Here is an 18,735-nt window from a genome sequence, read left to right on the forward strand (position 1 = left end):
ACATAAAAAAGTTTGGCAGGTCTTTTTATTTTTTTTTTTATAATTTAAAACGTAAGTAAACAAAAAAACACGTGGGCAATTAGAAATTATTATATTGTTGTGAAATTTCCTTTAGGATGCCACGTGGGACACATTTAAGCGCTGAGGAGCGTGGCTTGATTCTAGGCATGAAAGAAAGTGGAAAAACAATTGCAGAAACAATTGAATCGTCATAAAAACACCATAGCAAATTTTTGCAAAAATGTCACCAATTATGGTAAAATCAAGCATACCGGCCGACCGACGAGCATCCAAGAACGCTGTAAACGGAAAATTTGGCGTCTTGCTGCCAAAAAAGGAGATGTCCTGCAGCGAAATTTGCAGTCATCTGAATCTCAACGTGTCCAGGAGACGGATCAACCAAATAATTTCCGAAAACAAAAACATTTCAAATGCTTTGCGAGAGCCTGTCCCGAAGCTACTACCACGCCACCTTAAGGCACGTTTGGCGTTTGCCGAAAAATACAAATTTTGGACTCACGAGTTCCGAAATGTAATTTTTTCAGACGAGAAAAAATTTAATTTAGACGGTCCAGATGGGTGCCACAAGTATTGGCGAGATAATCGACTGCCACCGCAAACGCGTCACAAACGCAACTTCGGAGGAGGGTCTTTAATGGTATGGGCTGCCTTTGGATACGCCGGAAAGTCCCGAATTTGCTTTATTCAGACAAAAACAAATGCGGAAATGTATATTCAACTTCTAGATATAGAGCTCGTTGATTTTTCGGAAAAATTTTATCCTGACGATATGATTTTTTAACAGGACAATGCTCCAACACACACGGCAAAGTCTACAAAAGAGTTTTTTTCCTCACGTAATATTGATGTTTTAGAGTGGCCAGCTTTAAGCCCAGACCTTAATCCAATTGAAGACATTTGGGGCATTTTAACGGCCAAGGTTTACAAAAATGGACGTCAATTTGACTCAATAGTGCACCTTAAGCAAGCTGTGCTCGCTGAGTGGGAAACAATTAGCAAATCCACTCTGGAGAAATTGGTAGACTCAATGCACAGTCGCCTAAACAAGGTTATTCAAGTAAAAGGCCATCATATTAATTACTAATCATAAATAGATTAGTTGAAATCATTGAAATCGGCTAAAATTTCGCCAAAAGTGAAATATGCACATATAATTTTTTCCTATGAAGATTTTTTTTTCTTTCAATATTTTCATGAGTTTAAAAAAAAAAAATGAATTTTTGTTATTGTTTTTTGTTTCTTTTAATTATAATTACAAGCTACAAAAAAGTTATTATTTTTCTTTCATTTGAAATATAATTTTTTTCCAAAAATTGTCTTGCACATATACTTATTTCCATGAGGTATACATGTTTAAAGAATGTACCTGCAAATTTTCAGGTCTAAATATTATAAATTTTCAAATTTATGAAATACTTTTCAACTTTTCTTTTTGATTCCAGTCCTTTTATAACAAAAGTTAATACTTACAGCATCTACTTCCTCGGCATCATACCACACGTTAATGTATTCGTGCTTTAAAGCCTTATCTACAGATATCCGTTGCTCTGGATCAATAACCAGCATTTTGCTTAAGAGATCCCTGGCGTCAGCAGCTTTTCTTCGACTATTCTGATTGTTATCAGTAGGAAACAATCCGTCTGGGAAAAGTCTATCAAATGCATAACCAGCGTACCTTGGCCGATTTTCTACATAATTCCGAACAGTTGGCTGCAAGCGTTGCATAAATGATGGAGAAGGAGTGCCCAGTTGTTCTAAGAAAAGAAAATACTTAACGGAAAGGCGGAGGTAATGTAAAATCTTACCAATGATTTTATTCCATTGATCTATGTGATCAGTGCCAGGAAATAGAACTCCTCCCCTTATCATTTCTCCCATAATACACCCGACAGACCAAATATCAACGTTTTCTGTATAACCCATTCCCAAAATAACTTCGGGCGCTCTGTAGTAGCGAGTTACAACATATGGAGTCATCATGAATGTGGTACCTGCTGTTCGTGCAAGTCCGAAGTCCAAAATTTTTAAGGTACAGTCGGCCTTAACAACTATGTTGGATGGTTTTAAATCCTAGGGATAGAGTAAATTAATAATAATTTTCGAATGTATAAGAAAATATATGTGTGGAAGAATCAAACAAACTAAAAATAAAATGCGAAAAATCATGCCGATAATGACGGCTTCTGTTAATGCAGCGGTTTTTAAAACACTGGAGAAATGGAGAATTTAATATACAAATGAATGCATTACAAAAACAAGTAAGCGCGTTACAGTTAGCAGTATTACCAGTGCCCAAGTCGAGCGTTATCAGAGAGCTACAATTGATCCCTTGACTAAGTATGAGCTACTTTAGCTGAAGCGTAGCTAGCTTCGCACAATACAGTGCTAAACGTTGATGTTGCAGATTTAGATTGCACATATGCCGACACGACGTCGCTTAGGCGTTTGCGACAAGGGTGGTAAGGTAGGGCGAGTCCAGGTACAAAATACATTGACCTTTTGCCTTTAACCCTACGAGTGCAAAAATGTTGACTAATGATGACTAAGGATCTGTCAACAGCCCTGTCTATTGAGTATTAGAAGAGGTACAAGAACAAAAACATTCAGAAAGGCAGTTTTTTTCAGTTATCGCCAAAAATGTACCTGTGCCGATAGGAAAAATAATAGAAAAAAATGCTGGATGAAAATTAAAAACAGTAGTAGTAGCTACAGATTTAGTCCAGAATTGTCTGATTTTTTTGGGTTTGATATTGTATTATAAGACTTTCAAAATCTCCATAATAATCCAACGTACATATGTGGCTGATAAAAAGGGCATGAGTCAGGCAACAGAAATTAGCGTCTCTTCATTAAGTTCAGAAAATTAAAACAGCTAACTATGTCTAGTTACCATTTTCTGGATGTTGACGCGTACAATGGCAAAATTTTTACATATATTTACACCAATTTTACAAAATTCCTTTTTTTTTTAATTTGTGGGCGGAAATAATCGCAAAAATTTGTAATAGGCTTGACCACACGAGGGGTTTAGGCGGACGGACACTGATTGAGAATTGTTTTTTTTTTTTTTTTGTTGTTTCTTCCAATGTACGCCCATCTCCCAACCGACCGACCAAGAGGTGCAAGTCATATAACGAAAGGAACGAATCGCATGAACAAAAACACACAGATCATAAAATATAAACTACAGTAATCTATGAGCAAAATAGAAAATATCATAAAATATCAGAGCTTGCAAATAACAGTTGACCGATTCTTGGTGTTCGCAAATAAGTGTTGTATTTGAGCAAAAACTCAAAGTTTCAGCAAAAACTCAAAGAGCAACAGTTTCAGTTGTTTGTTCAATAAATCTGTTTTGCTCTGAACAAAACTTTTTTTTTTCTGGTTTTTTATTATCGGACACTTTAATCTCTCACAATGAAGCAAAGTGTTTTTTGAGTATGCTTTTTTATAAGAAGGTGAAGCTAAAGTCGCCGCATTTGAATGCACTGAAACAGGTTGTGCTGGTCACTCCAGCAACTCAAGTTTCTGTGGAGAGGGCATTTTCTGTACTCCATTTTATTTTGAGCGAAAGGCGCTCTTCAATAAGCGCGCTGAGTTTTTTTTTTCAAAAGGTCTTTAGCTGACAGTTATTGTTTGACAGATATTGTTTCGCTCTCAAATTGTTGCTCATTTCAAGACCCTCTCTCAAATTTGTCAAATGATATCTCTCAACAGAAAACCGAAACGAATAGAGTCAAAGTGTTTGCCTCAGAGCGAGACCGCATGTGTAATATTTTTTTCGGTTATGCTCTCAACCATAGCTCTAGGAAAAAAGCGCTCAACTGTTATTTGCAAGCTCTGTAAAATATGTTAAAAAAATAATTTTAAAGTAAATAAAACTTGCAACGGTATACAAACTTTGACGCAGTTAGCCCCGTCCCTGTGGTTTGTTCTATTGGATTTGCAATGGCAATTTAAATAAAATTATTTAATTCAACAAGTACCGTCGCGGGTCTAAGTTTTTGTGTTAAGCATTTTAATTCGGTTTTTTTTTTTTTCATAAACTTTGGAAACTTTTTGTATCTCTCACTTCTTGAACTCTTTTTTTCAAATCGCAAGCAACACTTATTGTTTTTGTTGTGCTATTTCTCTAAATTTTTGTTTTTGTATTTTCGTTTTCCTCCGCTTTGAATTTTTGTTTTTCTGACTTCCGCGCTCTCGTTCTTTAACTTCTTTACTTTTCCTTTGCTCGTAGTCTCATCACCGTTAATCGCATCTTGCAATTTGTTGTGGGTGTAAGTGTTGTGAAAGAATTTTGTAATAGAAATATAATTTTTCATTAGGCAGACAAAGGATAACTTGATGAGCCTGCCCGTCAGTTTTCTTAAACTCTCGCAAGAGCTGGAAAACTACCACAGCTTAACTCTATTGACCGAGTCTCGAAAACGCAAGAAGTTGAGCAAACTTCTAATTTGCTCTTGCGTTTGCCAGTCTCCGTCATATCAGTTCCGAACCCTTTCTAACAAATTCAAATTCAAAATATACATTCAGAAACCGGAATCCACGGGGTAACAATAACTCCTTTACCATTTCTTTCATTTTATTTCCTTTTTTTATATTCCTATTTCTTCCTAATGTACCTCATGGAAATAAGTATATATAATTGTTTCCCACTCAGCGAGCACAGCTTGCTTAAGGTGCACTATTTCCGGCATATCCAAAGGCAGCCCATACCTCCTCCGAAGTTGCGTTTGTGACGCGTTTGCCGTGGCAGTCGATTATCTCGCCAATACTTGTGGCACCCATCTGGACTGTCTAAATTAAATTTTTTCTCGTCTGAAAAAATTACATTTCGGAACTCGTAAGTCCAAAATTTGTATTTTTCGGCAAACGCCAAACGGCCTTAAGGTGGCGTGGTAGTAGCTTCGGGACAGGCTCTCGCAAAGCATATAAAATGATTTTGTTTTCGGAAATTATTTGGTTGACCCGTCTCCTGGACACGTTGAGATTCAGATGACTGCAAATTTCGCTGCAGGACATCTCCTTTTTGGCAGCAAGACGCCAAATTTTCCGTTTACAGCGTTCTTGGATGGTCGTCGGTCGGCCGGTATGCTTGATTTTACCATAATTGGTGACATTTTTGCAAAAATTTGCTATGGTGTTTTTATGACGATTCACTCGGGAAGCAATTTCTGCAATTGTTTTTCCACTTTCTTTCATGCCTACAATCAAGCCACGCTCCTCAGCGCTTAAATGTGTCCCACGTGGCATCCTAAAGGCAATTTAACAACAGTATAATACTTTCTAGTTGCCCACGTGTTTTTTTGTTTACTTACGTTTTAAATTATAAAAAAAAAATAAAAAGACCTGCCAAACTTTTTTATGTGACCGCAATCGCTGCCAAATACCGACTAATGTCATATTGCACATATACATCTTTCCTATGAAAAGTAATATGCTGCCATACAAAACGGTGATAACGGTACCGCGAACGGTGGCGAAAGAAGAATTTTGCAAGAACATCTTGCAGTAGGCCCGGCCCAAATAGAAAAATTGTGCGTTCCAAAAATAATTGTTTGATTAGTTTTAATTAAAATATTGTAACGTAGACAGCCTGGGTGGCAACTCGTATAGTAGGAAAACGCAAACTGTTCCCCTTAAGAAGCAGTCCCATTCTCTACGGCTGGGCACACTAATAACGGCGCCACCGGGAGGGCTAGTTTTTTTGAGCTAGCGCGGCCAACTTAACAAAGAGAGAAGAAAAGGAGAAAAAAAGAGAGGAGGGGCTTGAAAGTTTTCGCTGCCGCCAAGACAAGGAAAATAAATAGATCGAATAAACGAAAGAAACTATCTCTGTTTTCTTTGCGATTCTGCTGAGTTATCTTAGGCCTGACGATCGAACGCCCAACCGTAAACCAACCGCTCGGCCACGGGTGGCGTTATTTTGTTCCACAAAGGTAAAACACGTTACATTGGTGTCAAGTGTAGGGTTATGTTCGGTTACTGCGAAGAACCTCACCACGTGTAAAATGCCTAAAAAATCGACGCAGGCTCGGAACAGCAGAATGGAAGAGGATAGCGGCAGTTCTATTATTGCTATAGCACAATCAGTGGAGGCGGTGAATAAAAAGATCGACCGAATGTGCGAAGCCTTAGAACGGTCCTTTATAAACGCGCAGCCCACAGCGGTGCCAGGGCCCGTTTCGCCGCCGGAACACACCACGTGGGGTGGGTTACCCCAACCAAGGCAGGACGCGCTGCCACGGGCCGCTTCCACCACCTACGGAGCGGCGTGGGCGCGATCACCCCCCCGTCCCGCAATTTAATCCTGGTTTGTTGCCGTTGTTTGATGGAACTGGATCTTGGCGCGAATTTGAGCGACTGGTAGACAAGGTGGCGAATTACTATCAGTGGGCAGAGGATGAGAAATGTTTGGCAGTGGTGTTGAATCTGCGCGGTCGCGCCTCAACATTTTATGGCACCTTGCCTACACAACCTACACTTACCTACTCAGCACTGTGTGCCGCCATGCGTCAACGATTCATGCTAGATTGCCGGTCGAGCTATCAACTGTTGCGTCATCGGATACAAGGACCCAGGGAATCATTGCCCGATTTTGCATTGGAATTGGAACGCTTGGCCCAATGCGCTTTTAGTGGAATGCCCGGACATATGTATGACCAGATTCTGGTGCAACAATTTATTGACGGTATGCGCGAAACTCCGCTACAGGGATTAGTAATTTCTAGTCGACCGATTCAGCTACAAGAGGCATTGGACGTAGCGATGCGAGTGCAAGCCCAGTTTGGACGCACACACGGTAAGCCGGTTCTGCACAGTCAGGTGGTCGAGAGTGGGGACATCCATACACCAAAACGTCGCCGACGAAGACGAGGTCGCAGCCAGCTCACGAAAGAGGCACCGCTAACACCAAGTCACCCTTCGGAAAACAGCAACATGCCAATGTAGCGGGGCGAACATTGGCAATAGTAGACAACGCCCCCACCCAACAATACAGCTATCCTATCTCCAACACCAGTAAATCTACCGGCGACCCTCAGGCCCAATTCAGGGAAGAACGCATCAGTTGCCCACTAATGCCAAGCCCCCAGGCATCACGAACGGAGAGGCTAGATGAGGGTGAAAGCGCGGCACCGGCAGTGGAAAATATTCTGGCCCCTATCGACCGTCCAGATACCCGAAATTCAGCCGCCAGTACCAGGAACGTTCGCCATTCTAACGTTTCCACCGTTAATGGAGTTGAGCGGTCTGCCATATTTGAGCATTCCGTTCCTACCACATTGGAGCCATCCACGGACCAGAGCAACAGGCATCCAACCACGCCGTTGCACGAGTCACTATGGACCGAGCCCGCGGTTGGAAGCGAGAACCCTGGCTTGAACGAAGAAACCGTATTGGCGCGATTGTTTCGTGAACCCTTGGCCGCCGTCCCATCAAATATATGCGCTAAATGCCCCCCTGAAATAAACAGGAAAGATGCTGCTATCTTAAATGGCCGACGTGGGACGGGGAATCCTATCCAAGCTACGTATTCACCTGTACCAAATGCTAAGGACAGCTTACATTGTATTGTTTTCTTTCAGCAGAGGCCGTTGCCAATAGTGGTGGATACCGGCGCGGCAGTCTCGGTGTTGAATTGGCTAGATGTGAAGCAGCCAATACGAACCTCACCATGCCAGGTAACCATGTATGGTATGGCGTCGTCAACGCTCACCTCCACTGAAGAAACGATGGTAGAGTTGCAAGTGCTGCGCAAGCCCCTGATTCATCGATTTGTCCTGGTGAAGGATTCTACGCCTACACTGCTGGGTACTGATTTTTGGCTAGAACACAAGGTCGTGATCGACTTTGATAAGATGCACCTAAGGTTCCACTGGGGTACCATGCCCTTGCTCCGCGCCTCCGAAGCGCCACGAAATCCGATATACTTGATGACTCCCGTCTGTTTGGCGCCACGCTCCGACACGCATGTCAGAGTGCAATGTGCGACGACTAAGCCGGCGTTACCGAGCTTACTGAAGGAAGACTGTTACACAGAGCTGCCGGACGATATCGTCCTGAGCACCGGCGTCGTCCAACCAGTGGCCGGCCAATTTTCTGCCAGGATATCGAATCTAAGCGCACACGAGAGGACGCTGCCACCCACACTAGTTTTGGGCGACTTAGAAACCGTAGAAGTGGTATTACCAGACAGATGGGAAGATGCGAGCTCAGATTCTGTCGATTGGGACCGATTCGGGGAAGTGGACCTACCGCCTACAAAACAACTAATGCTAAAGGAACTTTTGAATCGCTATCGGCTTATTTTTGCCCGAAACGATGACGAGACTGGTCAAACCAACTTAGCTTCTCACCACATCGATACCGGGCCGGCACGCCCTATTAAACAGATGGCCCGAAGAATACCTCTTGCTCGCAAAGCTGAGGTGCAGCAACTGGTTGCTGACATGGAGAACAGAGGCATAATTCGCCCTTCCGTCAGTCCGTGGTCGTCGCCGGTAGTGCTAGTCAAGAAGAAAGATGGAGCGACACGATTTTGCGTGGACTATAGGCGCCTGAATGAGATAACAGTCAAGGACTCATACCCGTTGCCCAAAGCTACAATGCGATTGGATTGGGCCCGCTACAATAGTACGTCGGATTTCGGATCTTGTCTACGAAATTCGACCCCCTGAAAAAAGAGTTACCAGAACCGTGCATGTGAACCGTTTGGCTGTTTACCGGCCTGATCCTCGCAACGACTTGGTACTCGGGCAGGAGCCTCGAGTCTAAGGAGGGGGTAATGTAACGTAAACAGCCTGGGTGGCAACTCGTATAGTAGGAAAACGCAAACTGTTCCCCTTAAGAAGCAGTCCCATTCTCTACGGCTGGGCACACTAATAACGGCGCCACCGGGAGGGCTAGTTTTTTTGAGCTAGCGCGGCCAACTTAACAAAGAGAGAAGAAAAGGAGAAAAAGAGAGAGGAGGGGCTTGAAAGTTTTCGCTGCCGCCAAGACAAGGAAAATAAATAGATCGAATAAACGAAAGAAACTATCTCTGTTTTCTTTGCGATTCTGCTGAGTTATCTTAGGCCTGACGATCGAACGCCCAACCGTAAACCAACCGCTCGGCCACGGGTGGCGTTATTTTGTTCCACAAAGGTAAAACACGTTACAATATGAACAAAAAACATTGTGCACATATAATTATTTCCATGAGGTATTAGGAACAGCGTCCTTTTTGTTGGCTATCAGAGGAGTTAAGCGGTTACACTATTTTTTTTTGCTCTAAAAATCCTCTATAGTTTCAAACATCTTTTACGAGTTACATCATATCGATATTCGAATTAGTTACAGCGTTTCGAAGTGAGCGCCAAGTCGATGAAGACGCGATACATTTTTTTCTTTTGCGTTTTTCTCGAACATACTTTTTTTGAACCGGGGTGTCAAATATCTACGAATCTACTGGACCGATTTGGCTCAAATTTTTACAAAATTTTTGATTTAAGGTCCTGTTTGGAAGTTATGAATTTTTTTAGCCAATTTTCCCCGAAAAAGAGCGTTTTTTTCAAACAGCCGCCACTTTGACAAAAAAAAAAAAAAAAATAAAAAAAAAATCATACGTGGGCGGATAGCCTAGCCTTCCTGAACAACAAGATTTTATTTATTTTTTATTTTTCAGTTGATGCCTAGCCGAGAAATTTGACACCCCACCTGCAAGGATTTTGAAATGATGGTGGCACTTGACGCCCCATATCTCCGCCATTTTGTTATTATACCCTTGCAAAAAGGGTATATTAATTTTGGTCAGAAGTGTGCAACGCATAGAACGAAGCATCTCCGACCATACAAAGTATATATATTCTTGATCAGCACTACGAGACGAGTTCAAATAGCCATGTCCGTCCGTCTGGATCAACGAAAACTCCTCCTAGACCGTAAGAGCTACAGAGCTGAAATGTTGCACGTAGGCTTGTATATCCTACCACTATCGGACCACTATATCATGTAGCTCCCATACAAACCCCTAAGTCACGAACAGTGACTTTTCTCAATAACTTCGTTTGTTTCTATGTTATTATCGTGAAACTTAATATTAGAGAGTTTGTTACGCTTATAAACGACTGTGCCAAATTTGATCAAGATCGGATGACTATATCATATAGCCCCCATAGGAACGATCGGTCGAAAACAGTGACTTTTGTAAATAACTTCGTTACTTTTACCGCGATTGCTTTCAAATTAAACATTTCTTAATTTAATATATCTGTTAATGACTGTGTCGAATTTGATAAAGATCGGGTGACTATATCATATAGCTCCCATAGGAACGATCGGTGGAAAAAAGTGACTTTGATCAATATCTTCGTTATTTCCTATGATTGTAGGCCATTCTTTCGCTCAGGGGTGGCGTAACCCCTTAAACTTAACTCTTTAAATTCTACATTTGAAATTTAAATTCGACGGGTCCAGGAGGGCTACCTGTGTGCTGGCCCTGAATTTTAACCTCCTTTTGGCTGGACCATTGGAGCCGGTGGGGTGAGGGGAAGGCTGTAGATCGCGTCTCTTTTCTTTTTTTCCCGCCACTCTTACCGTTTGCTCCTGTTTGAAAACGAAGAAAAGACATAGGAGAGCCCCTAGCCATAAATCGGTAGGTGGCGCCTCTGGGCCGACCGTTTCGAAGCTTCTTCTTCCTCCGAATTTAAATTCAAATTCAAAATGTGCAACCGATACTTTTCAACCAAATGAACAAATCTGTGGTATCCATCGATCACCAAGCTCGATGCCCAAGGGCAGAGAAGCAAAATACCCAATGGGAAAAGTCTGCTTTTGCCAGTCGTCCTTGGTCACCGCCTCCAAGCACAGACAAGCAGCCGACTGTAAATGTTACTGAAAACTCAGATGCACGAACAACACAGGTGCAAGCAACAAATAACATTGATGCTCCAACAGTAGTTTTACAAATAGAAGAGCTAAACGAACTGGGAAATCTGATCTGGCAGCTGGACAGTATGTTCAATAGAGCTGACGATGGGAGGAAGCCAGTTCGCCACGTTTATCTGAGTACCAAGAACTCAATACTGCGTATGATGGAGCTACAAGAAACACTGTGCCGCAAAATGACCGATAGCCATTCCGTAAAAATGGTCCAAAAGAACGGCGAGGAACAACCATCTGGGTTTTCCCACAAATCTGACCCAGCCAGCTAAAACAGCTACGCCCAATCGCCAGAGAGAGGATGCCGCCATCCAGCGGAAAACTCTAGAACAACTGGAAACCAACTTGGCGAATACAAACTCATCATGGGACAAGCCTGCGGCCATTGTGACTCAGGACCAAGAGGGCTTCTCTTACGCCCAAATTCTTAATATGGTCACAAGAAGAACCGACGGCAAACTCGATGGAGTCAAAAACAACGTAAAGCGTACAAGAAAGACCGCCAAGGGTGAGCTGCTTCTAGAACTCAAGCGGCCAACAGGCGTCCGTAAGGGCAGTAGGAACCGAAGTTTGGATCGAGATACACAAACTCGATACCTTGGTAGCAGCAGACCACATTATGGAAGCTTTAAGGAAAAGATTTGGTAACACGCAGCTGGCTGTCTTATCAATGCCGCGCTCGACTGCTGACTCCTTGGTCAAGATGGAATCAATCGAAATGAATAGACGCGTTGCCCGATTCGGGAACGTAAATCAAAGCAGAGATGCTACAAATGCTTACACTTCGGTCACACGGCAGCAAAGGGCAGTATCTATATCGATCGCACCAATTGGTGCCTCAAATGTGGGGCGACAGACCACAAGGCATCCTCATGCAGCAACTTTCCTGTCTGCTTCAGTTGCGTAGATGCCAAACGTCAACAGGTGAGGCATTACACTGGTAGCCGACGTTGCCCAATGGTGAGTGCCGGAGCGAGCCAGCAGCAACAACTATGAAGATTCTACAATTAATTGCGCACGATTTACTAGCGCAAACAGTAAGGGAACAGGGTATAGACGTGGCGGTTCTGAGCAAGCCATATAGAATCCGGCCTGTTAACTCAAGGATGGCAGACTCGTCGAGGATAGGCGACATATGGGTGTACAGCTGCTACTTGGCACGAAGTCTTACTCTCCAAGAATTCGATTCGGCCCTGGACCAACTCGCTTTGGATTTCAGAGGAAAGGGCAATACAATCGTTGCAGGCGACTTTAACTCATGGTCAACGGAATAGGGTAGTGCCCGAACAAACTCCAGGGGCCGCACAGTTCTTTAGTGCCGCGCGTCACTAGACCTTGCTGTGCTAAACACGAGAAAGAAGCACACGTTCTGCATAGCTGGCTGCGGATCCGTCATCGACGTCACATTTGCAAGCAGGCAACTAGCAGCACAGACCAACTAGCAATTGTGTAGCCATTACACGGATAGAACTGTGCAACGCCGCCGAGAACGATATTAGGGGGCTGCTTATAAAGTGGCCATGAAGAAGCTCAACGCATATAAGCTCGCCACTCCCAACTAATCCCAAATGAAACACATTGTGGAGACTCTGTTTCCAAACAACTCAGCTATATCGCCAAGATCCACTTGAATCGCTGCTACATGAGATTTCTGCGATATAGGCCCCGATGAAATTCTCTCAGCGATCCCATGCGGTCTCTGCGATCTCTCATGCGATCCCAAACAAGGCGCTAAAACTAGTGGTCCGTCTCCAGCCTGGAAAGTTTGCAGAAGTCTTTAATAAACGCATGCACGATGGCATTTTTCCAGACATTTGGAAACTGCAGAATCTGGTGCTTCAGCCCAAGCCGAACAAGCCAGTCGAGGACCCATCAGCCTACAGGCCGGTCTGCCTTTTAGACTCGGTCTCGAAACTTCTTGAAAAATTGCTGGTGCAGAGAGTTGAGTCCGCCATCAAGCAATCTAGCGACCTCTCACCCATGCAGTTCGGGATTAGACGCGCAAAGTCCACAATCGAGGCACTACAAACGGTAGTTGACATAGCCAGTAATGCCATCGAGAGCCAGCGATGGAAGGGTGGCAAGAAGAAATACTGCTTTTTCACCACTTTAGATGTGAGAAACTCCTTTAACACAGCAAACTGGAGCCAGATCCTAAGCTCTCTTCGGGAGTTTCGGGTACCAGAGTACCTCATGGTGGAGGAAATTGGAATTAATTAACAATTTATCATTGTAGAAAGGTAAACAGGTAGTATTTGCAAAACAGCATTACGCAATGTTATCATTTAAATACAAAGAAGCTACAGGCCAATACGCATGCGCTCTTCTTCTTCCTTATACCTGCAGCGCATTTTTTAGGCGAGGTTGCCTTAGTTTTATGGCTTACGCATCGCTGTCGCAGGTCTCCGTATATTGGGACTATATACATCTGATAGGTAAATATTTCACCTACCTAGTGTATGTAGTCCGGTATTGATACTCGTTGAGTCTTGCTAGTTTTATTCCATCAAAGTTCAAAAAATGCCAATATTTATTACATTTTTTAAACGCTTCTAGTTCAATAACTATTTAAGTAATTATTAAAATTTATGAAACATGCTATTAATAAAGAACATACTTTTCAGATAAAACCAAAATAACCAAGATCGATTGTTGAAATCGCCCAATATTCAGTTTTAAAGTTGCGATTTTTTTTTTTAAAATTATCATTTTTTCCTTTTCACTAAAAATGTCCCAACTTTGGGCGCCTCTAGCACCCATGAATCTCAACCGATTTCAAAAATTTTTCGGATTCATAATCTCTGAAGTATTTCCTATCGATTGCGTATATCATTTTTGCCAAACGCGATCATGAAAAAACGTATTTTTGCAACGCTATCCGAGCAGAGGCCCAACTGTGCGACGTGACGATAGTGGTAGTAGCGAAGCACCAACATGAGACGGAGAGCAAAACGGTCGTAGCAGTCGATATAGTCAAAGGATGGCTAAACAATGTAGGCTTGCAGCTTGCAGTCCAAAAAAAGCTGTCTTGATCAGTAGTCGCAAAGTCGTGGAGGTAGCTGATATTTCTCTGGATACTTGCAAAATAAGGTCATCCAGGGCTATACGCTATCTGGTCATCTTATTGGACATCCGCCATAGTTTCAAAGAACACCTGGAGCACGCAAATACCAAAGCTGCAGAAATAGGCCGCTGCATTACGCCATTCTGCTCAAATCCAGAGGACAAAGTTAACGGCAACGGGTACTATTTGGGCAACAGCTATGCGGCAGAAATCATATCGCAAAGGGCTCGAATCAACATACAGATTGGGAGCCACACGAATGTGTCGAGGCTTTCAAACAATGTCCGACGAGGCCGCTTTGGTCATAGCTGGACTGACACCTATCGATCTTGTGCCCAGTTTATCTACAAAAGAAGGCAAACTAGCGAATTTACGCCACTGGCAAGAAAAGAGGCCAAAAGAGCAGCCAGAAGAGCGAGCTTAGAAGACTGGCTAGCAAGATGGACATCCTCAACTAAAGGCAGGTGGACGTTTAGGCTGATCCCCAACTTGGAGTCCTGGCTCTCGAGAAGTCACGGCGAAGTAACGTTTGAGTTAAGCCAACTGTTGAGTGGCCATGGGTGTTTCAACTCATACCTGCACCGATTTGGGCACGTGTTTTTCAGCTGCCCGAGATTCCAGAGTGAACGCCATGATCTTGAAGAAACTTTTGGCCGAGAACACCGTCAACATAATGTGTGTTAGCCAAGAAAAATGGTCAGAGGCCTGCACACTTGCAAAAAAAGTTATGGACACACTTCGCCGCCTGGAGGTGCAACGAAACGCTTGAGGGGCTTGAGGCCCGCCTTTTACAGCCTGCGAAGCAATACCTTCCGGCAGTCTCGCAGGTTAAGTTGGCACCCACAATTTCTATCTCTTTACTGTACTTCGCACTTCTACCTTTTCTTTCATCTTTTTTTTTAACATTGTTACGTTTTCTTGTTCTTTTTATACCATACACCCATAGGGTGAAATGGTATATTAAAGTCGCCAAAATGTATGTAACAGGCAGAAGGAAGCTTCTCTGACCCTATAAAGTATATATAGGATCAGGATGAACAGCCGAGTCGATCTAGCCATGTCCGTCTGTCCGTCCGTCCGTATGAACACGCAGATCTCGGAGACTATAAGAGCTAGAGCCACCAAATTTGGTATGTATACTCGTGTATTATGTACATATATAGAGTTAATTGGAATTTCGGCCACGCCTCCTTACGCCCCCAGGAATCACATAAAACTATTTTTCTTAAAAAGTATAACAGCTAGAGACATCAAATTTAGTTTGTATACCCGTTTAGTTAGCGCGCAGAAATTAATTAACATCAAATTTGGTATGAAGACTAGTTTAATAGACGCACAGAAACTGGCTATTTAAAAATTTTGAACGCCCACTTACGCCCCCCGAAAATTAAACAAAACTGATTTTATCAAAAACAAACAAAGCTAAAGTCACCAAATTTAGTATGTATACTGACTTAGTATGCGCGCAGAGTATATATATTTTCATATTTTGCCACGCCCACTTCCGCCTCCATAATTAAGAAAAAACCGATTTCCTCCTGTAGTTTTTTGACTATCGCATTCAAATTCGGCAGACTAATTATTCTTATCTATTTCTACAAAACTACCAAATTTTATTGAAATCGGACTAGAAACAAACAAAAATATGAGTATGAACGTATTTTACTAAGCGGTCCACAAGGCCAGAATTGGCCGTTGGCTAGTAACGGCGCTAGAGTGCTCGTGTGTTCGTAGAGTGAGCGAGATAGCACATACTATGAAACATGTAAAAACAATTTACATTTGGTTTTCGAAATTTGAAATATTTGTTTCACCCGGTGTATGGTATACCCAAGTCGACGAGTCGACTTACTTGCTTCATTTTGTTAAATAAATGAATTAAAAAAAATAATACATACAACTACATTTTTCTACCGCTCTCATTGTTTCGGGCCCTGGTGTACTCTGTTGATGTCGAATGACATACGTATTTTCATGGGGATACTCCAATTTTTATGAAAAAGTTGCTTCTATAGCTATTTGATATAGTGGTCCGATCCTGAAAATTTTCCTACTTGATCTGCTCCATATAAAAAAAGGAAAGAAAAAAAATTTCAGACGGACAGACGGACATGGCTATATCGACTCAGCTTCTCATGCTGAATATATATACTTTATAGGGTCTAAAAGGTCTCGTTCTGTGCATTACAAACAATTGACCAATTTTATAATAGCCTCTGTAAGGGCAACCTTAGCAACAAATGTTGAGAGCTGTCTTCACGTCGTGTCCTATATAAAGGGGAGCCTCGGGCTAGAGAGCTCAGTTAAAAAACCCCTTGGGAACTAGCCAAACAGTTACAAATAAAAAGTGTTACAGTGAAAGTGAAAAGTCTAAAGTAGAAACTATAGAAAAACATGAGTGAAGTGAACAACAGTCTTGGCGCCCCGAACAAAACATTGAAAGTAATCTGCGTGTCCTAATGAAGCAGCAACATGCAAATTAAATGGAATTGGCAAAAAACCTTGCAAACGTTGGTAAGAGAACAGTCACTTGGAAGTGCTGTGATACTACTGAAGTTCAACGGGGACATGCCTGGCGCTGGTGTTACGCAATGGTGTACAACTGTTGTGTTATGTGAGAAGCCGTTACAAGGGTCTATATTAATTTGTGCATAAAGCAAAGCGCTTGAACGAAATGCAGCACAATGGCTGTCGCATGCGTGTTATGGTGGAATCACATGGCTAGAGTTTAAGCAGTTTTTTCAACAACGTTTTGAAAACACAGACGTCTGCCGCTGCCATTTAAAATATGCTGAATGAATCTCTTGCAATATATGAGGGTCGCCTGGTTACGTCACTTCTCACGAAATGGAAAAACATGGATTTAGAACAAATTGCAGTGTCCGTGATTCTGGGACATATGGCGAACTTTGATAGGCGTGTGCAACGAATTTATGATTTGAAGTAGAAGCAGGCGAGATAAGACCAAATATGTGAAAAATAGAATCACTGAACACCGCCTCCCAAGTCGATTACAACGCTAAGGCAATTTATTGGTTTGGTTTTTAAGAAATAATGAAACCGTTGTATTTTGTCACATTAGAGAAAAGTAAATTTGAATGAAAAATGGGAAAATCCGTCAAAAAATTATTAGTGTGTTAACCAGTAAGCCAGTTTTGACAAATTTTGACCCTATCCTATTGAACTACATACGGATGCAAGTGCTATTGGGTATGGAGTTATCTTGTTGTACAGGATTGAAAACAAGCCATATGCAGTGGAGCACTTTCGCAGGTTCACAAGTTTATTTGAATCCAAATACCATTCGTATGAGTTAGAAACATTAGCTGTGGTCAACGCCGTTAAGCATTTCCGTCACTAATTACATTGTAGAAAGTTTGCAGTTTTTACTGATTCATTAAAAGCATCCAGGATAAAAGTTGAGTTATTGCCAAGAATTTATCGATGGTGGAAATATCTTTAGTCTTTCGACTTTGACATACAATTTCGAGAGGGTGAACAGATGGCTTACGTTGATTTCGTGTCTAGAAATCCGTTACCTCCGAGAAACTCCAAGAATTCCTTTCAAGATTGGATTCGAGAAGAACAAAATAGAGATCAAGATATAAAAGAGATCATTTTTAAGTTTAAATAAAACGATTGACCATTAGAAATAAGTAAGACCTATGACCTACGAGCAGGAGTCTCAACGAAACGAAAAGAGTCTTTGTTTGCACATTGTGCCACGCGGATACAGATGGTCCGTAATTAATTATGTGCATGAATCTATTATGGATTTGGAGTGGGAAAAAACATTATACAAAGTTTATGATTACTACTGGTTTGAGGGCATGGCAAGAAGCATTGGGTGATGTTCAATTGGCAATTAATTGTACGGTTAATAAAGTAATAAAGGCGAGTCCTTTAGAATTATTAATTTTAAAAGTTGCGCGACACTTAGGCTTGATTCCGATTCGCAAGTCGGAAACTGAACTTAACCTTGAAGAAACTAAGTCGAGAGCTTTAGCATATATGAACGTTGCGGGTAAATATTAAGAAGGCAAGATTCGATAAGAACAAATCTAAAATATATAAATTTAGTGTGGGAGATTTAGAATTGATAAGTAGCAATGAAAGACATCAAACAAAATTGGATCCAAAGTTTCGAGGTCCTTTCCCGATAGTTGAAGTTTTCAAGAACGACAGGTATTTGTTAAAAAATCTAAAGAGCAAGAGACAATATAAATATTCACAGGAAAGCATTAGAAGATTGCCAGATGGACAGATACCAAGCGAGTTTGAGATCGATGAGAGTCTGTCTAGAGAAACCGTTGAAAGAGACGCTACTTAAGCTGTTGAAATAGACAGTATGAATGAAGTGTGCATTGAGATATACGATTATCGATCGATGCGTGGTGGTATCTGGTCCAAGAGAAGTTGTTGTATGTTTAGTTGAATATTTTATCAAATGTTCAAATGAATTCCGTAAGATAGACGATAAATTAAGTTAGGAAAATTTTAAATTAAAATTGAAAGAGACAGTAATGAAGTAATTGAAAAGGAAACTGTTGAAAGAGACAGTGAAACTGTTGAAAGAGACAGTGAAACTGTTGAAAGAGACAGTGAAACTGTTGAAAAAGACAGTAATGAAGTAATTGAAAAGGAGACAGTAATGGTGTTTGTTAAGTGACTAACAAGTCAAAGCCTACTAGTTAGTTGCAATGGATTGACAGGTGTGTCAGTTGTAGCCC

General features: G+C 41.8%; 1 protein-coding gene across 3 annotated transcripts in view; it reads right to left on the reverse strand.

Moving 5' to 3' along the window:
* Positions 1–18,735, reverse strand: part of bsk (mitogen-activated protein kinase dJNK) — a 153,015-nt gene that overhangs the window by 47,565 nt on the left and 86,715 nt on the right. For all 3 annotated transcript variants that reach the window (XM_068302068.1, XM_068302071.1, XM_068302070.1), the window contains exons 5-6: positions 1,827–2,091; positions 1,492–1,775 (exon numbers count right to left, since the gene is read on the reverse strand). In XM_068302068.1, the coding sequence (XP_068158169.1) occupies positions 1,492–1,775; positions 1,827–2,091 (549 nt within the window). The remainder of the gene's footprint in view (positions 1–1,491; positions 1,776–1,826; positions 2,092–18,735) is intronic.

This window comes from Drosophila tropicalis, unplaced genomic scaffold (assembly GCF_018151085.1).
Source record: "Drosophila tropicalis isolate 14030-0801.00 unplaced genomic scaffold, ASM1815108v1 contig_896, whole genome shotgun sequence".
In the NCBI taxonomy this organism is placed as follows: domain Eukaryota; kingdom Metazoa; phylum Arthropoda; class Insecta; order Diptera; family Drosophilidae; genus Drosophila; species Drosophila tropicalis.